At 41.6% G+C, this 23,992-nt stretch overlaps 1 protein-coding gene across 12 annotated transcripts in view; it reads right to left on the bottom strand.

Moving 5' to 3' along the window:
- The window catches only part of JSRP1 (junctional sarcoplasmic reticulum protein 1), a 93,216-nt gene that overhangs the window by 5,329 nt on the left and 63,895 nt on the right, over nucleotides 1-23,992 (bottom strand). For 3 of the 12 annotated variants that reach the window (XM_066604576.1, XM_066604575.1, XM_066604583.1), the window contains 2 exons: nucleotides 1,117-1,170; nucleotides 257-413 (listed from right to left, as the gene is read on the bottom strand). In XM_066604576.1, coding sequence (XP_066460673.1) covers nucleotides 257-398 — 142 coding nt within the window. In that variant the 5' untranslated portion in view covers nucleotides 399-413; nucleotides 1,117-1,170. Of the gene's footprint in view, nucleotides 1-256; nucleotides 414-1,116; nucleotides 1,171-7,858; nucleotides 7,960-12,069; nucleotides 12,153-23,992 lie in introns of all 12 variants that reach the window. The other 9 variants (XM_066604574.1, XM_066604581.1, XM_066604579.1 and 6 more) reach the window with 8 other exon arrangements.

The raw sequence follows: 23,992 nt of genomic DNA, 5'->3' as shown, positions 1-23,992 counted from the left end.
GTGAGTTATGAACACAGCACTCGGCTGTTTCTGTAATCCCTGGCGGGTGGTTGGACTGCATCTGGGGGTTTCTCATTTCAACCATGAAATGTTGAGATCGAAATAACCCTTTAAACACTCAACATTACCAAGTATCTTGGCTGCAGCACGTCCTCCTTCTTACATTTTGTATACATCGATCGCTATAATAACTCCAGTAGTTGGACGGGGGTCCTGCCTCTTCCAACAATCACCCACAAGCGTTGGTTTTTCCTACCTTGAAGCACCTGGAAGCCCATACTCAGCAGGGCAGCAATAGCAGCAACAGCCAGACATCTGTTGAGGGTAATTCCATTCCATGGAGAAAATTCCTCGTCCCTCACAGGACCAACACTTTTTGGCTCCGGCTTCTTTTTCATAGTTGTACTACTGTTCTAAGAAAGAGAAGAGGTTTCTTACTAATCCTGCAAATCATATTCTAATAAGGGTTAAACTCCCCTGATAGGAGGGCTCATTCACATGGGCGTATGCGTTCAATGCTGCGAGTTTCCAGCAGTGCTGTAAGCATTACAGCCCAGACACTCTGCCGGCAGAGACCGTATATAGGCTGTGTATGGCACTGCGTATGCCTGGGAATCTGGCGACACGGACATGCGCAGTGTGACTTTTTTTTCCCCCCACTGTTCAGAGCCAGAATGCATATGGAAACGCTGCCCCTTCGCAATACCTGCAAAAGGACAGGGTTTCATATGCAGCCCATTGAAGGACTGCATTTGATACATGGAGAAATAGAGCATGCTGCAGTTTTTCTGCTCTTGCGTATCGATACGCTGTGTCTGCACGTTGGTGTGCATGGAAGACTGCAAGTCTATTGCCTTTCATTGCCTCTGTTCACTGCATGTTATACACGGGAAATACACCTGCGTAATATGCGGTGGCAATACGCTCGTGTGAATGAGCCCTTAGTCTGGTAAATGCTATATGGACCAAGGTTTAGACAGCAGTCAAGCTTGCTGATTCGCTAATGTTGCTAAATAAATGTTAACCCTTTCCAATCCACTGTCTGACATCTTCCTATATTCTGATTGAAGCTTGTACAGCTCTAATGTCAGAAGACGTCCGACAGGGTATTCTTACCGTCCATTGCCAGCCACTCTGCTGTCGGAGCCTCTCTGGTGGACACAGATGGCACTGTTGTATAACAACAAAAAGAGAAAGCCTTTTAGGAAACCCTATTGATGTGTTCACACATCACTAATTTGCTGCAGACATTGAAGCGGATTTTGTGACAGATCTGCGGTAGATTTCATTCTTTCAATTTGAATTCAATTGAAAGTGCAAAATCTGATGCAGATCGGCCCCAAAACTTACAACAAAATCCATAGCAACTCAGCTACATGTGAATTTAATGGGTCTCAACTCGATTATTCAATTCTAAGCGCAAAAGAATTAGCGTCCAAATTTTACGTACGAATCTAATTCTCTCACTTCCCGATGTCATAGAAATTTGAAATTTGGCACGGGCATTCATTATGTCATAAATAGGAAAGGTTAATGGGTCCCAACTCGATTATTCAATTCTATGCGCAAAAGAATTAGTGCCCAAATTTTACGTACGGAATCTAATTCTCTCACTTCCCGATGTCATAGGAACTTGAAATTTGGCAGGGGCATTGATTATGTCATAAATAGGAAATGTTAATGGGTCCTAACTCGATTATTCAATTCTAAGCGCAAAAGAATTAGTGTCCAAATTTTACATACGTAATCTAATTCTCTCACTTCCTGATGTCATTTTATATAAAGGAAACATCGCATGGTTACCTCGACGTGGCGTTTCCTGGGTAACGCAAAAAACCATGCAAAATGGTGAACATATTTTTTTCCTCGGTATCTCTAAAGTAACCACGACTTCATAAGATTTTCCATGTGAACACCAGATAAACACCAGTACCAAATTAACTCGGGTGAAGCTGGGTATATCAGCTAGTGTTATATATACAGCAGCAAGTTCCCAACTGCTGAATTCCATCAGCAAGCTTAGATGCCGTCCTACAATACTATGCTTTACCGATGGGCAAGACATTTATTATAAAAATGTATATGGCCAAAATGGAGGCTTTACTGTCGTCCCATTCCTAAGTATCTACCCATCTTACATTATGCCAATGAAAACTGGTCACTGCTGAGTCACTGAGAGTCATTTAACAAACAATAGTATTCATTTCCTTTTTTTTTTGCAATTCACAGAATGGCCAGTAATAATAACCTCATAAAAAACACAAACAATGTATTGGAAAGTCTTTAGACCCTTGGGACTCTTACCCACTTTTCTTTTAACGCTGCGATATCGCTTTTTTTAAAACGCCATTGTTAATGAGACTTTCTAATGTTAAAAACGTATCGCAAGTTTGTGCTTTGCGATTTTTATGCGATGCGGTTTTAACATTAGAAAGTCCCATTAACAATCACGGTAAAAAAACGCAAGTGGGTAGGAGCCCTTAGGCTGGGTTCACACGGTGCAGAATTGCTCCAGCGAATCATCACTAGTCTACTGCATATAAATACCGGCGGCTCTTGCTAGAGGGTATTAGTAATTAATTCATCCTATCTCATAGCCTCATACTGATTATGAGTGACCATGTAATTTATCTGTGGGTCACTGTACACGGGCCGAGCTGTGGGGTAAACGATGCCTGATACTCGACCCAGTAATGCTCTCTTCTCTGCTGTTAGGATAAAAAAAATCATCGCTGGATCGCTGACTTCTCGCTGCATGTAAACGCTCCCCGCTCAGCACTTTACATAGAATGTGAATCTAATTATATATAGGCAAAAGCCCTCACTGACGGTCTGACTGCCTGCCTGACTGACTGACCCACTGATTGCCTCACTGACTGACTCGCCACTTATTCGCTAACTTCTTGGTGTTGTACAAACATGAAATTTGGCAGGACCATTCTTTAGGTCCCAAATAGGAAAAGTAAAGGGGTCACAACTTGATTATTAAATTCTAAGTGCAAAAGTAAGTGACCCCTCTGTAATGTAACTAATAAGACAAATCTGTACCTCACAAACGTGAAATGACCATTCTTTAGGTCATAAATAGGAAAAGTAAAGAGGACACAACTTCAATATTAAATTCTTAGCGTGAAAAACTGTGAAAATCCGCGATAGACGGCATAGTTCTTTTCTCAGAAACCATGAAGTCTACGGAAATTATTTCTATACTGAGGAAGGATCTACCTCACCTCTATGTGTATATACTGAGGAGAATCTACTTCCCCTCTATGTGTATATACTGAAGAGAACTGATCACAGCTCTATGTGTATATACTGAGGAGAATCTACCTCACTTCTATGTGTTTATATTTGGGAGAATATAACCGACCTCTGTGTGCATAAACTGAGGTGAATCTACCTCACCTCTGTGTATATACTGAGGAGAATCACCTCACCTCTATGTGTATATATTGAGGAGAATCTACTTCACCTCTGTGTATATACTGAGGAGAATCTACCTCTATGTGTCTATACTGAGGAGGATCTACCTTACCTCTATGTGTTTATACTGAGGAGAATCTACCTCACCCCTATGTGTTTATACTTGGGAGAATATAACTGACCTCTATGTGTCTATACTGAGGAGGATCTACCTTACCTCCTATGTGTATATACTGAGGAGAATCTACCTCACCTCTATGTGCATAAACTGAGGAGAATCTACCTCCCCTCTAAGTGTAAATACTGAGGAGAATTTGCCTCACCTCTATGTATAAATACTGAAAGAGAATCTACCTCACCTCTAAGTGTATATACTGAGAAGAATCTAGCTCACCTCTGTGTGTCTATATTGAGGAGAATCTACCTCACCTTTATGTCTTTATACTGTTGAGAATATAACTGACCCCTGTGTGCATAAACTAAGGAAAATCTACCCCACCTCTGTGTATATATTGAAGAGAATCTACCACACCTCTGTGTATATACTGATGAGAATCTACCTCACATCTATGTGCATATACTAAGGAGAATCTACCTCACTTCTATGTGTTTATACTTGGGAGAATATAACTGACCTCTGTGTGCATAAACTGAGGTGAATCTACCTCACCTCTAGGTGTATATACTGAGGAGAATCACCTCACCTCTATGTGTATATACTGAGGAGAATCTACTTCACCTCTATGTATATATACTGAGGAACATCTACTTCACCTCTATGTATATATACTGAGGAACATCTACTTCACCTCTATGTATATATACTGAGGAACATCTACTTCACCTCTATGTATATATACTGAGGAACATCTACTTCACCTCTATGTATATATACTGAGGAACATCTACTTCACCTCTATGTATATATACTGAGGAACATCTACTTCACCTCTATGTATATATACTGAGGAACATCTACTTCACCTCTATGTGTATATACTGAGGAGAATCTACCTCCCTTCTCTATTTATATACTGAGGAGAATATAACTGACCTCTGTGTGTATGTACTGAAGAGAATCTACCTTATCTCTATGTGTATATAATGAGGAGAATATAGCTAACCACTGTGTGTGTGTATATATATATGTATGTGTGTATATATATGTATGTGTGTGTATATATATATATATATATACTACCGTTCAAAAGTTTGGGGTCACCCAAACAATTTTGTGTTTTCCATGAAAAGTCACACTTATTCACCACCATGCGTTGTGAAATGAATAGAAAATAGAGTCAAGACATTGACAAGGTTAGAAATAATGATTTGTATTTGAAATAACATTGTTTTTACATCAAACTTTGCTTTCGTCAAAGAATCCTCCTTTTGCAGCAATTACAGCATTGCACACCTTTGACATTCTAGCTGTTAATTTGTTGAGGTAAGCTTGTGAAATTGCACCCCACGCTTCTAGAAGCATCTCCCACAAGTTGGATTGGTTGGATGGGCACTTCTGGCGTACCATACGATCAAGCTGCTCCCACAACAGCTCAATGGGGTTCAGATCTGGTGACTGCGCTGGCCACTCCATTACCGATAGAATACCAGCTGCCTGCTTCTGCTGTAAATAGTTCTTGCACAATTTGGAGGTGTGTTTAGGGTCATTGTCCTGTTGTAGGATGAAATTGGTTCCAATCAAGCGCTGTCCACTGGGTATGGCATTGCATTGCAAAATGGAGTGATAGCCTTCCTTATTCAGAATCCCTTTAACCCTGTACAAATCTCCCACCTTACCAGCACCAAAGCAACCCCAGACCATCACATTACCTCCACCATGCTTAACAGATGGCGTCAGGCATTCTTCCAGCATCTTTTCATTTGTTCTGCGTCTCACAAACGTTCTTCTTTGTGATCCAAACACCTCAAACTTGGATTCATCCGTCCACAACACTTTTTTCCAGTCTTCCTCTGTCCAATGTCTGTGTTCTTTTGCCCATCTTAATCTTTTTCTTTTATTGGCCAGTCTCAGATATGGCTTTTTCTTTGCCACTCTGCCCTGAAGCCCAAAATCCCGCAGCCGCCTCTTCACTGTAGATGTTGACACTGGTGTTTTGCGGGTACTATTTAATGAAGATGCCAGTTGGGTACCTGTGAGGCGTCTGTTTCTCAAACTAGAGACTCTAATGTGCTTATCTTCTTGCTTAGTTGTGCAACGCGGCCTTCCACTTCTTTTTCTACTCTGGTTAGAGCCTGTTTGTGCTGTCCTCTGAAGGGAGTAGTACACACCGTTGTAGGAAATCTTCAATTTCTTAGCAATTTCTCGCATGGAATAGCCTTCATTTCTAAGAACAAGAATAGACTGTCGAGTTTCAGATGAAAGTTCTCTTTTTCTGTCCATTTTGAGCGTTTAATTGACCCCACAAATGTGATGCTCCAGAAACTCAATCTGCTCACAGGAAGGTCAGTTTTGTAGCTTCTGTAACGAGCTAGACTGCTTTCAGATGTGTGAACATGATTGCACAAGGGTTTTCTAATCATCAATTAGCCTTCTGAGCCAATGAGCAAACACATTGTACCATTAGAACACTGGAGTGATAGTTGCTGGAAATGGGCCTCTATTCACCTTTGTAGATATTGCACAAAAAAACAGGCATTTGCAGCTAGAATAGTCATTTACCACATTAGCAATGTATAGAGTGCATTTGTTTAAAGTTAGGACTAGTTTAAAGTTATCTTCATTGAAAAGTACAGTGCTTTTCCTTCAAAAATAAGGACATTTCAATGTGACCCCAAACTTTTGAACGGTAGTGTATATACTGAAAAGAATCTACCTCACCTCTATGTTTATATACTGAGGAGAATCTAACGTACCTATATGTGCATATACTGAAGAGAATCTACCTCACCTTGAAGTGTATATACTGAGAATATAACTTACCTCTGTGTGTATATACTGAAGACAATCTACCTCCCCTCTATGTATTTACACTGAGAAAAATCTTATTGTCCTCTATGTGTACACACTGAGTAGAATGTAATGTACCTCTATGTGCATATACTGAAGAGAATCTACCTTACCTTTATGTGCATGTAATGAAGAGAATATGCCTCACCTCTATATGTACGGTATATACTGACAAGAATCTAACTGTCTTCTAGGTGTATATACTGAAGAGCGTGTGCATATATAAGAGATTGGAGCTGCAGGAAGATCATTTGCATATTCTCTGTGCATTCTGGGAAAAGCAAAGAATCACTGTAAGCGGGACAATTGCCAGAATTAGTCGGGCCTAGCTGCTCGGAGTACATCACCAGACGGTGCGCCGTTAGACACTTAGTAGTATATATCTTCACTACAATTTTTGACTTTTAGAAATTTGGAAGTGGACGTTAACTGACAATATAGAAAAGTAGAAAAGCTATATGGTGAAATGCAACATATGCTATATGTTTACAGATCTACCAGAGGAAAAGCCAAACTTCACATACCAGAAATGTAAGCTTGTGTCTTTACTGGAGGAAAAGGTGCAAAGTCTTCAGGAGAGAATAGCTACATTGAAGCTCATTAAGGAAGGTGAAGATTTCATTGACAGCAGAAGAAAGTCTTCAAAATTTTGAAGGAAAAGAAATGTCCAGCGTACATGCAGAAGCCGAGGAGTGGAAGCATGTGACCCAAAGAAGCAGGAGGATCAGTTGTCAGCTAGTACCCATATTGCTCGGGAACCAGTAGCAGGTTCTCAGGCAGGGGCGTCTGGTACTGGTTTCTGAGCAGAAGGAGAAAGAGGTTCAGCAAGAAATGTCTCTACCCACAAAGAACAGAGCAGATGAGAAAGAGGTTCAGCAAGAAATGATTTTACCCGCAAAGAATGCAGCAGAGGAGAAAGAAGTACAGCAAGAAATGACTTTACCAACCAATAACAGAGCAGAGGAGAAGGTAGAGCAAGAAATAAGTCTACCCACAAAAAACGGTGTAGTAATCACACAGAGTGCTCTTGAATGGAGAAAAATAAGCGATGCTGTGAAAAAGACAAGAAGAGTGGTGGTTGTGGGGGATTCCCTATTGAGAGGAACAGAGGCCACTGTCTGCGGACCTGACACCTCACGAGAGCTGTACTGTCTTCCAGGTGCACAAATCAAAGATGTGTCTGATAGACTGTCAGGACTCTTCAGTCCTATAGAACACCACCCGTTTCTACTAATACATGTAGGGACAAATGGCACTGCAAAAAAGGACCTTGCAACTATCTGCAGAGACTATGAAGAACTCAGAAAGAAGGTGAAGGAACTAGGAGCTCAGGTAATCTTCTCATCCATCCTCCCAGTGAATGGCCATGAAAAAAGAAGATGGAACAGGATTCTAGAGGTGAACAACTATCTACGCCAATGGTGCTGTCAACAAAGATTTAGATTTCTAGACCATTAAGTGAATTACCTATATGATGGACTGCTTGCTAGAGAAGGGTTTCACGTTACAAAAACAGGTAAGCATATATTTGGTGGGCGCCTTGCTTCACTCATTAGGAGATCTGTAAACTAGAACAATATGGGAAGGGAAGTGAGAGGCCAGGTAAAAATATACAGTTAATTAATACAATTGAGAACCTTGCTATTAGAAGTGGAAAGAAAGAACAAAGACAAAAAATTCAGAAGTAAAGTAGGGGAACAAGAGACACCGATCACAAACTAAAATGTTTTTACAAAAATGCAGAGAGTATGGGAAACAAACAAGGAGAATTGGAACTCCTAACACAGGAAGAGAAATATGATGTCATAGGCATCACGGAAACTTGTTGGAATGATACACATAATTGGAATACAAGGCTTGAAGGATACAACTTATTTATACGAAACAGACCTAAAAAAATGGGAGGTGTTGTGATGTATGTTAGGAAAACATTAATCTCCACAGTCTATCTGTCTATCCTTATCTCCCTATGCTCTAAGAGAATTTGAAAGTGTATATTCACTATCGGACTAACATCACCTTGACGTCGAATCAATTTTTCTTCAAAAAATAAGCTCAATTAGACATAACACTTCAATATCTGCTCTTAAAGGGGTTGTCCCGCGCCGAAACGGGTTTTTTTTTTTTTTAAACCCCCCCCCCGTTCGGCGCGAGACAACCCCGCTGCAGGGGTTAAAAAAACAACCCGCACAGCGCTTACCTGAATCCCGGCGGTCCGGCGTCTTCATACTTACCTGCTGAAGATGGCCGCCGGGATCCTCTGTCTCCATGGACCGCAGGGCTTCTGTGCGGTCCATTGCCGATTCCAGCCTCCTGATTGGCTGGAATCGGCACGTGACGGGGCGGAGCTACACGGAGCTACACGGAGCCCCATTCAGAAAAGAAGAAGACCCGGACTGCGCAAGCGCGGCTAATTTGGCCATCGGAGGGCGAAAATTAGTCGGCACCATGGAGACGAGGACGCCAGCAACGGAGCAGGTAAGTATAAAACTTTTTATAACTTCTGTATGGCTCATAATTAATGCACAATGTATATTACAAAGTGCATTATTATGGCCATGCAGAAGTGTATAGACACACTTGCTGCCTCGGGACAACCCCTTTAATATTAAAGTACGAATTCTCCTGAAGAGCCACTCACACGTAGTGGCGAAACGCGTAGAGCTGAATCGTATACTATATAAGAGAGCTGAATCGTATACTGTACAAGATCTGTACACTATATAATTGATAAGACCACTAGTACATTCAAGTGAATCACTAACGAGCTATTTCCCTGCAGAGATTTCTTCCATTAAGACCCATCATTTTGAATTAATATACTTACCTTAATTGTATACCGTCGTATCTCTTGGAACGAATCCTCTGGAGGGTCTTATCAGTCAATCTACTATTGTAATACTCTGACTGCATAATCGGTCATTGGAGAACTAAAACATCCTCATTCAAGGTCCCACCGGTACTGGTAACATCTACAGGACAAGACCCAACTAATTACCACAAGACTGACCCCTCAGAAGGTCATGATACGACAGTAGGGGTCCAGAGTACATAGGCCGCAAACTAGCTCCTATCTGGAATACCTCTGTGAAAACAGAGTTATCTCCTAAGCAAGAATACTCATCTTACTAAATATACTATTGGCCAAACCTAAGTCCATCATTGGGCCTACCCTGTAATTGATACACCATCAAGAATTCTAACTGGTGGGGTCTGAAGCTATCTGTGATTGTTTGTCCTAGTCTAGTCGGTGCGCTGCCCCTTTGTCTTGGCGACACTAATCTTTTTGTTACATGTTGTGCCCTGAGTGTAGTTTTTAAAGGATCATTAATAAAATGATTCTTTTAACTTTAGTCTTTCCTGAGATAGGGCTTTATTTTCTTTTGTAAAGACTTGCTGCCCCTCTGTGAATTGGTTTTAATCTCCACAGAGATTCAAGCTTCAGAGCATGGTAGTTCTGTAGAGACTATTTGGGTAAAAATACAAGGAGAGAACAACAGAAAGGACACCATTGTAGGCATTTACTATAGGCCACCTGGACACGCAGATATTGATGAACTCATTCTACATCAGATGGCCGAGATCTCAAAAAAGCATGACACAGTGCTCATAGGAGATTTTAACTATCCAGACATTTGTTGGAAATCTCTCTCGGGTAAAAGTAATGGATCCAACAAATTCTTATTCGCTCTTGCTGACAACTTTATCTTCAAAAGGTAGAAGAGAAAACAAAGGGAATCTGCTACCTTTGACCTAAATTCTTACCAACAGGGAGGGAATGGTTGAAGTAAGGGTGACTGGTACCTTATGAGGCAGTGATCATTCTAGCCTTAAATTTTGAATAAAAAGGGGAGGAAGATCTGAGAAGACTCAGACCTCAAGGTTGGATTTCAGAAAGGAAGATTTTAATGAACTCCGAAAGGGGATAGGAAGAATCCAATGGCTGGATGTTCTTAAGGACAGAAATGTCAAAGAAGGTTGGAAAATATTGCAAAATGAGATTCCCAAAGCACAATCGTTAACAATCCCTAAAAGAAGGAAGAAAGGGAAGCATTTAGAGAGACCAGGATGGATGAACACAGAATTTGCACACATGTTAAAATGGAAGAAAAATGTTTATCAAATGGAAAGAGGGGGGATTTTCTAAACAAGAATATAATGTGGTTTGCAGAAACTGTAGGGCAAGTGTTAGAAAAAGCTAAAGCTAATAATGAATTGAGGCTTGCAACAGAGGCCAAAAGCAATAAAAAAGGATTTGGGGGGTATGTCAAAAGCAAAAGAAAAGTCAAAGATACTATTGGATACTTACTAAATGAAAAAACGGTCAATTGGTTAAGAATGATGTTGAGTAGACCGAGCTTTTAAATTCCTATTTTGTATCTGTTTTCTCTCAGAAAATAAATGGAACATCAGCTAATCTTCCCTGTGCCATTGAAGGAATGCAGGCTATCTATGAGCAGAGAGATGGTGAGGGAACATGTAGCTAACTTAAATGAATTCAAGTCCCAAGATCCAGATGAATTACATCCTAGGATACTAAAGGAAGGTATTGTAGCAGAGGTAATTGCTGAACCACTTGCCATATTTTTTGAAAATTCCTGGAGAACAGGAGGTCACAAAAGATTAGAAAAGGGCACATGTTGCCCCTATCTTCAAAAAAAGAAAGAAGGTGGACCCAGGAAACTACAGGCCTATGAGCCTGACTTCTATACCAAGGCAACAGTTCCTCTGAATTTTTTGGTCATGCTTCATAAACGGCATTTTTTATGTCACCCCATAAATTCTCTATGGGATTGAGATCAGGGGATTGAACTGGCCACTCCATGACCTCTATCCTATTTGTCCATAACCAACATGTTGTTCGCTTACTGGTGTGTTTTAGGTCATTGTTGTGTTAAACCACCCACTTCAAGGACATTTCTTCTTCGGCATAGGGCAACATAATCTCAGGTATTTTGATATATTCAAACTGATCCATGATATGTGATAAATAGGCCCAATACCGTGGTATGAGAAACATCCCCATATGATTTTTGCACCACCATGTTTTACTGTCTTCACAGTGTAATGTGGCTTCCATTTAGTGCTCAGGGGTTGTCCAACATACTCTCTGCGGCCACTAAACTGAAAAAGAACAATTTTTCTATCATCAGTCCACAAAAATGCTAAACCTTTTCTCTTTGGGCCAGTCAATGGGTTTCTTTGCTGACATTCCGCAGCATTTCTACAACATGTAAACATACCCTAAGTAAAGCTTGAGGTATGCTGCTATGTGCAGAGTGGCCTCAGTAGTAATAGTGTCCCCTATATTAGCTCCAGTAGTAATACTGACCCCCACAGTGGCCTCGGTAGTAATAGTGGCCCCAGTAATAATAGTGACCCCCACAGTGGCATCAGTAGTAAAGGTGACCCCCACAGTAGCCTCAGTAGTAATGCCCACAGCGCTTTAACCACAGTAATTGAGACTACTCCCCTGCCGGATTGCGTTGGCCTTCTGGTCATCCGCGGTGCTCGTGGGTGCAACAGATAGGCAACGGTACCTCCTCCGACATTTACACTGAATGGAACAATGCTCTCGGTCGTGGTCATTCTAGATCGGTGCTACGGACCCTCATCGTCCAAGCGAGATAACTGTAGCTCCAGTAGTAATAGTGCCTCCCTGAGACTGATATGCTTACCTCCTCCTTGTCTTAAGAGCACCGCTGCTTTTTTGCTCGGCACTGCGGGCAGAAGTATGTGCACCCAGACTACTCGTCTCCTCCTGTGGAACCAACAAGAAGAGGTCAGGGGAGGATGGTATTGGTTGCACACACTGCAGTCAGTATGAGTATCCCGCAAAAGCACCACTGAGAGATTACCAGCTGGGGAGCTGCGGTACGCCAGTTGGTAATCACTTTCTTGGTGAGCAAATGTCCCAAAGTGGGACAAAAGTCTATCCTGCTTAGGGACCCTGGGGAAAGCGGGGCACAGGATCCTAAAGCGGGACTGTCCCACCTAAATTGGGATGTCTCGTCACCTTAATTTGTGACACCCTCATCTGACCCCTTTTGTTGATGAGTTATTTAGGTCCTTCCACTGGATGTTTTTCCTTGATTACGCCATTCTAATTTTATTATTGACACCACTGCATGAAAAATCTCACAAGATTTTTTGACATCTTGGCCCTGGCTAGTCAAGTACTGATGACCAAGCCTCGTTTGAAGTCATTCACATCACTCAATTTTCCGATTCTGATGTGGATTCACATTGAAATTATTTCAAGGAAAACTTGCTCATTTGATTTTATGTTGCACATCGGGGTCACAGGAATAATTTCTAGACAACAAAGCTCAATTTGTGAAATGGACACTGTCTCTAATTATGTAGCCATTCAGTGCAGAAGTCTATATACCCTGTATTACAGCTTTGACTACAGAAGGTTGTATGGAGCTGTAAAAAGGCTTGGGCATGTGCCTTAAAAAGGAGTCTGTTTGCCAATGCAAAGCTGTTGGCAATGCTAGGTAGGGGCGGTGGAGAGCGGTGTAGTCATACCTTTCCTGAGTTTTATTTTATTTATTTTCTGTTTCTAATATAGCTGAATATTCACAACCAAGAAACAGCACTGTTGGAACGGTAAATATCTATCTTTATTTGTTTATTCGGGGCTAACTCTCGGACACCATTGATCAGCCCTCTCCAAGCAGTTCTGTTTTGTACTGCTTCATTCAGTTTGATCATCTGCATATTAATATCAGCTTTGGTGGCCAGGTCTCCTTTTGCCGCTGACTACTGCAAGCATCATCAATGTTTCTAATTAATTAGCTTGCCGTATGTGGCCGAAGTATGAGAGTCTCTCTTTCATAATTTTGCCCTCCAATAAAAACTGAACCTGATCCAATGAGCATGGACCCAATATGGAAGTGCAAGGATGTATCAATTACCATCAAACGAATGTTAATCACAGCCATCATCTTCTCGATTGCAACTTATGGCTGTGAGATGTGGACATTGAGGATAGCAGACAGAAGAAAAATTGATGCTTTCGAGCTGTGGTGTTGGAGAAAACTTCTACAAATCCGTTGGACAGCTAGGGTCACCAGTGAAGCTGTCCTGGACACATATTTAGGATTTCAGCCGCAGTTCTGCAGCGCTGCTGATTAGAGCCACCTGATTGGCTCTTCGGCACCATGTGCCTTCAGCAGCCGTGCACTACACACTACACTTAAGCAGCACGGAGTTAGGGTTTAGGGTTAGGTTTAGGGTTACGTTTAGGGTTAAGGGTTAGGTAACTCTAAATCTAAACCTAACCCCGTGCTGCTTAAGTGTAGTGTGTAGTGCACGTCTGCCTAACTGTAGTGTGTAGTGCACGGCTGCTGAAGGCAATCCGCGTGCACGCTGTGTAGTCACGTGGTGCCGAAGAGCCAATCAGGTGGCTCTAATCAGCAGCGCTGCAGAACTGCGGCTGAAATCCTAAATATGCGTCCTGGACCATATCACCCCAGAGGTGTCCCTGGAAGGCAAGATCACCAGACAGAGACGGACTTACTTTTGACACGTGATGAGGGAGAATTCAGCGGAAAATGAGATGCTACTTGGAATAGTCAGCGGTAAAAGGACAAAGAACACATTGGCTAGACACCATCAAGAATGATATAGGAATGGACATCAGGCAACTGAAAGCAGCCATAGAGAATAGAGAAGCATGGAGAGGACTGGCCTACAGAGTATACAAGAGTCGGACACGATTGTGATCCATACTTAACATTACGCTGCGAGTTATTGTGATTTGTTGTTTTAATTCTCCATTGCAGTTGATTTTTGATCTGATAAAGATGAAGTCTTCAATTGATGAACTGCTTCAATTTCTTCATTGTTGATTTTTCCTGTACCGTTACCGGCTGTTGTCATGATCTTAATTTTCTTGATATTCATGTTAGAACTGCTTTTTCACTTCCTCCTTTAACTATTAGTATCAGTTGTTCAAGATCTTTCTGACTTTCTACCAGCAAGGTAGTATCACCTGTTGAGGTTTCTTCCACCGGCTCAGACTTTCTTGACTCTGATGTTGAATTCATCTAAATTGCATTGACCCAAGATTGCTTCCGCATACAGGTTGAGGAATGCAGGGGATAGGATGCAGCCTTTGTATGCATTTTCTGATTCTGAAACATTCATTGTTACCGTTGGAGGTCCTGACCATAGCCTCTTGGCTCTCATATAACGACTGTATGAGTTTCCCCAGATATCCCGGGACTACCATTTGTCTTAGGTATGGCCTGCGTTCAATGCGATTGAAGGTTTTGCTGTAATCGATAAAGCATATGTACACGTCCTTCTGGTATTCCCCGGTCTTTTCCATGATCTATCAGACTTTTGCAATTTGGCCTCTCGTTCCACTTCCTTTATGAAAACTGTCTTGTGCATTAGGGACTTTCCGTTCCACTATCATAGTCATATGTTTTTGTATAATCTTCAGTAGGATTTTGCTTGCATGCAATATTAGTGCAATCATGCGGTAGTTTGAGCATTCTTACAGGAACCTTGCCTAATCTTTTGGCCATGATTTGGTTTCCCAAACCTTGTGATAGAGTGCTGTTAGCATCCAGGCTGGCAGGGGCATGAGCAGTTTAGCAGGTATGCCATTCATTCCGGGGGGTTTCTGATTTAGTAGATGATTCAGCCCCCACGTTCAGAATATCAGGTTCTAATTCTGTTAGTTCTCCTGTTTGGGGTTGATGGTTTCCGTGATCGTTTGCATACAGTTCTTTTATATATTCCCGCCATTTATGCTTGATTTGTTCAGGATCGTGTAATTCCTTGCCATTCTTATCAGAAATTCAGGTTGAATTGCATGATACAAAAGGAGCACAAGCCTTTTTAACATAGGTAAAGAGCTCTCTGGTGTGTCCTTTTTTGTTTGCTTCTTCCAGTTCAATGCGGTGTGTATTCCAAAACCGTTCTTTGCCTTTCCTCGCTTCATGCTGAAACTGGACATTCAGCCACTGGAAATTGTCCCCATTTCCAGTAGCTTTTGCTTCTCGCCAAATATCAGCGGTTCAGATGATGCCAAGTTATTTTTCTTCTTGCTTGCTTGCATGGTATATGTTCATTTGCTGTTTCAATTGTAATGCTTTTCATTTTCTCCCATAGTTCATCTAGCTCTTTTTCAAAGGTATTAAGCAATTAGAAGCAATTCTTTATTTCTAAGCGGAAGGCACTGACTTGGTGTTGAATTTCAATGCTGCTGCTGTTTTTCTGAGATTGCAGAAATGTGGTTTGAGTTAGTCAACAAGCAGTTGGTGGTTAGAACCATAATCTGCGCCTGGGAATTTTTTTTGCTGCTAGAACTGAAAATTTCTACTTTTGGGGAGAAGAAGATGTAATCAATTGTGGTGAGCTCCTTTAGGAGACGCCCAGGTGACGTTTTGGTCGTGCAATATGTTCATATTCATTAATCTTTTTTTTTTTTTTTTACAAAATTAGAAAAGTTGGTCACTGGCATCATTTTGTTCTCATAGGCTGAATTTCCCTACTAATGGTGCTTCTTCTTCTGTGACAATTTTTGGGTTAAAATCGCCATATAAACTATGTCTTTTTTTGCGGTTTGCTGCAATGTGTCTTGGACGTCAGCATAAAATTTTTTGATTTGTTTATGTCTTGCATCAGTGGCAGGGGCATAAATCTGTATTATGGACATAGCGCTGGGTTTTCCTTTTTTGCGGATGTTCATTATTCTATTGTTTATGGCGTTGAAACCATGGACAGATTTACAAGTCTTTTTGTTTGCGATGAAGTCGACACCATTCCTTCTGATGTAAACTGGTAAAGGATCTGTTCCCTGTCCAGTGAAGTTCACTGATCCCCCAAAAGCTCGATGTTTAATTGTTGCACTTCATTCTTTAGAATGCCTTGTTACTTGAAATACTGTGAATATAAATAAGCCTTATATATTGACTTATATGGCATTAGCTGTTATGCCCTGAAAGAGGATGCACTAAAACTGAAATTTGAGTTAGGTAATGGAGGCAGAGTTCAGAAAGAACTTGATTTAATTGCTATTTTCAAGCACGGATAATCATCAATACAGAGCCTTTCAACTAGTTGGGCGTCGATTACATTATGTCCACCTGCTTGCTTTTCTTCTAGACAGAAAAAGATGTGCTATTTTTTTTTTTTTTATAAGATTAGTAAAATTGACCTTTAATTCCTATATACTTAGAGTGCGTTCAGAAGAGCGTGTGTTCGCGTGTAGAAAAACGTGCAGCTATTAAAACCATGTATTTCACATGAAGTGTACATATGTCCGTGTTTTTCTGCGTGCGAACGTGTGCACCATAGGAAAAAGGACATGCGTAGCTGTTTGGTCCGTACTGCGCTGATCTTTATATTAGCACAAACCAAAAGAAAAATAAAAGCAAAAAAGCAAACAAAAGAAACGCAGCATACATTCACACAGCCAGTGGAGATGGAGAATAGAATAAAAAAAAACCAGAGTAAAGAAAGAAAGGTAGTAATCAAAATATCGCTGGGGCGCCAAAGAAATCATGTCGCTTAGAACTATCAATGCCTAACTATTGGCGCTGTGCATATTTTCTGCTATGCTGATAGAGCACAACGTATGGAGCGCATCTATATGCGCTCCACGCAGCCAAATTTCAAAGTTCTTACACGCATATAACAAGCACAAACCTTTGTTCACACGCATTTTTTGCACGTAAGTTCGTGCGTATTAAAGCATACACACACGCTCGTGTCAACGCACCCTTACACATACATAAAATCAAACCAGAACTCAAACGTAGGATCGCATTGGGCTGCTCTGCCATGGTTGGCATGTATAAGATCTGGAAGAACAAAACTATCACCATAACTATTAGAGATGAGCGAACGTACTCGTCCGAGCTTGATACTCGTTCGAGTATTAGCGTGTTCGAGATGCTCGTTATTCGAAACGAGTACCACGCGATGTTCGAGTTACTTTCACTTTCATCTCTGAGACGTTAGCGCGCTTTTCTGGCCAATAGAAAGACAGAAAAGGCATTACAACTCCCCCCTGCGACGTTCAAGCCCTATACCACCCCCCTGCAGTGAGTGGCTGGCGAGATCAGGTGTCACCCGAGTATATAAATCGGCCCCTCCCGCGGCTCGCCACAGATGCATTCTGAGGGCGAGCACCCACTGGCGTTTTTTTACCTGCGTTTTGCGTTTTGCGTTTTTCCTGCACAGGCATAGAGATAACATGTGTTCCTGTCCACTGGCGTTTTTTTTGCGTTGCGTTTGCGTTTTTAACATAGGAACTGTCAGTTACATATGTGTCCCTATTTTTCTCCTAATGCACCCATGAATGTCAATGGAAATTAACGCAAAACGCCGCGAAAACGCCGCGAAAAACGCGCGGAAAAAACGCGAGAAACGCGGCAAAAACGCTGCGTTTTTTCCCCGCGGAGAACGCAAACGCCAGTGGGTGCTCGCCCTGACAGAGATCAGGGACAGTGCTGTCTTGCTGGAGTTGCTATAGGGAGAGTGTTAGGAGTATTTTAGGCTTCAAGAACCCCAACGGTCCTTCTTAGGGCCACATCTAACCGTGTGCAGTAGTGTGGAGGCTGCTTTTTGCAGTGTTGCACATTTTTTTTTTTTTTTGTATTTCGGCCTGAACCAATTTTTATTTTAACTGGGCTGCCTCCAGGCCTAGTTACAAATTAAGCCACATTAACCAAAGCGATTAATGGGTTTCACCTGCCCTCTTGGTTGGGCATGGGCAATTTTTCTGAGGTACATTAGTACTGTTGGTACACCAATTTTTTGGGGCCCTCGCCTACAGTGTAATCCAATTAATTTTTTGCCCACCTGCATTAAAGCTGACGTTACCTCAGCTGTGCTGGGCACTGCAATGGGATATATTTATGTACCGCCGGTGGGTTCCAGGGAGCCACCCATGCTGTCGGTCCACACGGAGTTGTAACTGCATGTGTCCACTTCTAAAGAACCCCAGTCTGACTGGGGCATGCAGTGTGGGCCGAAGCCCACCTGCATTAAACATGACATTACCTCAGCTGTGATGGGCAATGCAATGGGATATATTTATGTGCCGCCGGTGGCTTCCTGGCACCCACCCATGCTGTCGGTCCACAGGGACTTCACAATAGGGAGTTGTACCTGCCTGTGTCTATGAATTAAAAACCCCAGTCAGGTCGGGGCATGCAGTGTGGGCCGAAGCCCACCTGCATTTAATCTGATGTTAGTTCTGCTGTCCAGGGCACTGCAATGGGATACATTTATGTACAGCCGGTGGGTTCCAGGGAGCCACCCATGCTGTGGGTGCACACGGAATTCCCATTGCGGAGTTGTACCTGCCTGTGACTATTTATAAAAAACCGCGGTCTGACTGGGGTATGCAGACACCTTGACAGAATGAATAGTGTGTGGCACATAGGTTCCCCATTGCTATGCCCACGTCTGCAGCTCCTGATGGCAGTGGCACAGGATTATATTTCTCACTGCTTCTGTACAGCATTGTGGGCTATCGTCCTGCCCCTTTTAAAGAGGGTCGCTGCCTAGCCGTGCCAACCCTGTGCAGTGTGTGCCTGCGGTTCCTCCTCATGGCAGACGCACTTATAAATAGACATGAGGGTGGCGTGGCATGAGGGCAGCTGAAGGCTGCGCAGGGACACTTTGGTGTGTGCTGTGGACACTGGGTCGTGCGGGGGGGGGGGGGGGGTTGGGCAGCATGTAACCCAGGAGAAGTGGCAGCGGAGTGTCATGCAGGCAGTGATTGTGCTTTGTTGGAGGTAGTGTGGTGCTTAGCTAAGGTATGCATTGCTAATGAGGGCTTTTCAGAAGTAAAAATTGTTGTGAGGGGGGGGGCACTCTTGCCGCTATTATGGCTTAATAGTGGGACCTGGGAACTTGAGATGCAGCCCAACATGTAGCCCCTCGCCTGCCCTATCCGTTGCTGTGTCGTTCCCATCACTTTCTTGAATTGCCCAGATTTTCACAAATGGAAACCTTAGCGAGCATCGGCGATATACAAAAATGCTCGGGTCGCCCATTGACTTCAATGGGGTTCGTTATTCGAAACGAACCCTCGAGCATCGCGAAATTTTCGTCCCGAGTAACGAGCACCCGAGCATTTTGGTGCTCGCTCATCTCTAATAACTATCAAAAGAAGACTAGTTGGAACCATTGTCTTTGCTATGATGATGCATGAGTCCAAGAGTCGAACAGTAATAAAGGCCGACAGAAGGAGTATCGAAGCATTCGAAATGTGATGCGGGCGGAAATTATTAAGAATGCCATGGACAGCCCGGGTAACAGACAGAGAAGTGTTGGACTGCAAAAAACACAGGAACATCAATAGAAGCTAAAGTCACTGGATTGCGACTGACTTCATGCGACCACGTCATGCGTGCAAACTCGCTGGAGAAGTCAATAATGTTGGGAATGACCAGTGGTACTAGAAGAAAGGGCCGACAAAGAACACGCTGGATCGATACTAATATGTGCATCAATAAGCTAAAAGAAGCCGTGCTTGACAGGGAAGCATGAAGAATGTTAGCCTATGTAGTCACCGAGAGTCAGACATGACTAAATGGATAAATTAATTGATACATAAATGAATCATATCCTACCCCATCCCCAACAAAACCTATTAAACATACACAAAACAGAAAAAAATTAGAAAACTAATTTTCATCTACCTTCTCACCTCTCCCCCTCACCTCCTCTACACACCACAAACATTTCTTCACTAATTCAATGCAACCAACACTCAATATTGACTTACCGATTTTATATACCAGACCATTGTCTCCAAATTTCCTCAAACTTAATCAGTCCCATTTCTCCAATACTCCACTCCAACATCTATGTAGTTACACACAAATCTGCACCATCCAAAAATCTAATACCTAAATTAAACAACTTTAAGGTCTACTAAATATAATTGCAATACCTCTTGACCTTCAGATAGAGATAACATCAGAATCATACGCAACACTATTGCCCACTTATCTTAACTAATTTGAGCAAAGTTTTTCTCCCATTTTTCTTTTACCTTTATTGGGAATTGCCATGAGTAATAAGAAAGAATTTTTCTAGATAAATAAGATATTACATTCTTCATGGCTCCCAAAGATCAAAGAAAATTCACCAAAGGGTGTTGGACCATGAGCACAGATACCTAACCGGGCCTGAGTAGCAAATGCATGCCGTAGTTGAAGGAACTGAGGGAAGTAGCTATGGGAATCATCATAAAGCTCTCTAAATTGTTCAAAACTATGAAAAAGAACCCCAAGATGTACCTGGTCCTAAAACATTACCCGCCTTTTCTCCCATGGTGAAAATTCATCAAACCTAAAAAAATTGGCAACTTGGGATTCCTCCAAAGAAGGTGTAGGTAGTAAATCCATCTAGTTGTAAAATCTGCTTAAATTTATTCCATACCTTAATCATTCCAATAATAGTTGAATATAATCCCTTTTTCCTCCTTCCGTCCCTCTCCCTCTTACAGGGGGTCTGTAACCTGTCATTTTATAAACTAATCTAACATTGAACCGTACCCCATTTCTTTCTCCTCACCCCTTCATCTGTTACAATTGCGATGAAAAAAGTACATCCAAACACTTGGCCTTGCCAACCCTCCAGACAGTTTATCCATTTAAAGGGTCTCCAATTCAATTCTAGCACATTTCTCATTCCATAATAAGCTCCTAACTGTCATATGGAATAAAACAAAAATTAGAATCCAAACCGGGGAGTTTTAAAGTATATAAAAGGAGTTGTGACATGAAAATTATTTTAATAAGATTTCCCCTGCTAATTATCGACAAGAGGAGACAACTTCAGACCGTGACCTTATCCTCAAACTTTCGTACGAATGAAGCAAGTTAGCAGAAATAAAGTCCTAAGGTCTAGAAGACACCACAATTCCCAAATATTTGAATTCCTTCACTATTTGTGATTGCATATGTTGCAATGGAGAATCTGCTGGCAGAGGGTCTAAGGAAAGAATAACAGATTAATAGTAAGACCCGAAATCCTACCAAATATATCAAAGATAGACATAATAGGACCCATATTCACATGCCCTGTATACATGAAACAAGTCATCTGCGTATAATGAAACACATTCCTCAGTTTCTCTATAATGTAGTCCAACTGTATCAGGTGCTCTTATCAAACCAGCCAAGGGTTCGATCCCAAGGCAAAGAGAAGAGGGGATAGGGGGCATGCCTTCCTCATTCCCCTCTCTAACACCATCTGTCCAGACATACGGTTGTTTACCAATACTCTTGCCTTTGGTATTGAATAATGCAATTTAACCCATGCCTGAAATTTCTCACCAAAGCCCATCCTATTAAGAACAGCCCATAGATAACTCCATTTGATGCTGTCAAAAGCTTTGGCAGCATCGAGTGAAAAAACAGCCCCCCCCCCCCCCCCCAAACTCGATGCTCTGCCTGAAGATTCAAATATAATCTCCTTAAATTATTTTTTCTTCCAGTATTCTCAGCCACATCTGTAAGGGAACCTCCGGCAAAAGATTCTGAAACCACCCTAAGACTCGTAGCTGAAGGGCCATAATAGCATCCAGAGATTTAGACTGCTATAAACTAATCTTCTGAATGGAATGAGCATGCATACATGCCTTTATACCATCCCACACCACAGACACTGAAGAGAAACCAATATTAATTAGAAAAAATTCCAGTAAAACCTTTTCTGTCCTAGCATTATCAAACAAGTTCAATCAGAAAGAATTTGGAAGGTAAATCCTATCAAAAGTAAATCCCCTACTATTTATAGTTAACAAATGAAGGGTAGAGTGATCTGACAATGTCCATGGTAGATACTGTATTCTATGAGCATAGAGGGGCATAGATGGAGTAACTATCGGGAGATCTATTCTGGAAAGTGTATTATGTGAGCTAGAATAGCAAAAATATTTTCGAAGTTCTGGATTTCTCAACCACCACAAATCCGATAGACCTAATTCTACCAATAGGCGTGCGAAAGCAGTAGGGTAAGTAGAAGCTACTAAAAGACCCTTATTAAATCTATCCAAACAGGGTTCCAGACAATTATTAAAATCACCCAGGATTAACGCAGGAACAGTAGGAAATATAGCCATACATTCGCTGAAGTTTGAAGGAGGGATATATATTGCTACTAGAAAATAATTCTTATGTGCAATAGTACATATAAGGCAAACAAATCTCTCCTGAGAATCTATAGGTCTCACATTTAAAAGGAATATTTTTATGAATCAATTCACTTACTTCAGATGAATAACTCAAGTACACAGAATGAAAAGTGTGCCCATACAGAATGGTGAAGCAGGTGTACAGTATCTCTTGTTAAGCCTTTAGTGACGAAGCCTGTTTGCCTTAGTGACAAAGCCAAATTTTAGAAATCTGACATGTCACTTTAACATAGAATAACTCCATAAGAGGTTTTGCATATCCAAGTGATTCTGACATTGTTTTTTCGCCACATATTGTACTTCATTTAGTTGGTGAAATAGACACTTAGAATTTGTGTATATTTATTAAAAGCAACAAAATTGGGAAAATTTTAAAAAACTTTTTCAACTGTAATATGTCAAATATGTGCAAGCATACTATAGAAATTGTTTAGATATATTTCTATCTGTTTACTTTATTCTGGAAGCACATTAGAAAAACATTAGGTGTTTTTTAACCATTTAGGAGACCTACAAATTTAACATTTAAAGGAACATTTTGTTTTCCTACACCAAGCCAAGATTACAAAGGCTTATAGGTGTCAGAATGATAGATACCCGCACAAATGACCCCATTTTAAAACTACACCCCTTAATAGATTCACTGAGGGGTGTCAGGAGTATTTTGACACCACAGTTTCTTTTCAGGAGTTAATTTCATATTTTTGCAAACATGTCATTTTAAAGACAGTTTTTTTTCTATAGTGCACATGAAAATAAGGATAGGGTTTGCACCCCAAAATGCATACCACTGTTTGTTCTGCATTCTGAAGCATACCCGTTGTGGCCCTAATATTATGTCCATATGCACAACGGGGCCCAAAGCGAAAGGAGCAGCCTGTGACTTTCAGAACAGACATTTAGCTTGAGGGCTTAGTCACACGGGTGCATCGGTGCACGTGTTACTGCAGGTAGAAGACGGCCGCACTTCAGGACAAACGTCTCTCTGCAGCGCTGGAAGAAAGAACATGTGACCGGCCTCATTGCCGGTCATGTGTTCTTTCTTCAGCGCTGTGGGGAGTCGTCCGTCTCGAAGTACGGCCGCCTTCTTCCTGCAGTAAGGGCTCAGTCACACGGGCGCCCGTGTGACTAAGCCCTGAAGGTGTTTTAGGCCCCAAAGAAGATTTGGAGAGAACCCGAGTGGCCAAAATGATGGATAACCCCTCACAAATGATCCCATTTTGAAAACTAGACCCTTTAACAAATTCCTCTAGTGGTGTACTGCGTATTTTGACCCCACAGTATTTGAATGAATCTAAGCAAAGCGGAAGGGAAAATTATAATTTTCAATTGTTTTGCAATTGTGTCATTTTAAAAACTTTTTTTTTTTTTGTATAGCACACATATGAATGAAGACTTGCACCCCAAAACGGAACCCCCTG

Source organism: Eleutherodactylus coqui, chromosome 5 (assembly GCF_035609145.1).
Source record: "Eleutherodactylus coqui strain aEleCoq1 chromosome 5, aEleCoq1.hap1, whole genome shotgun sequence".
In the NCBI taxonomy this organism is placed as follows: Eukaryota; Metazoa; Chordata; class Amphibia; order Anura; family Eleutherodactylidae; genus Eleutherodactylus; species Eleutherodactylus coqui.
Note: the sequence above shows the minus strand (reverse complement) of the source record. Positions and strands in the feature narration are given on the sequence as shown.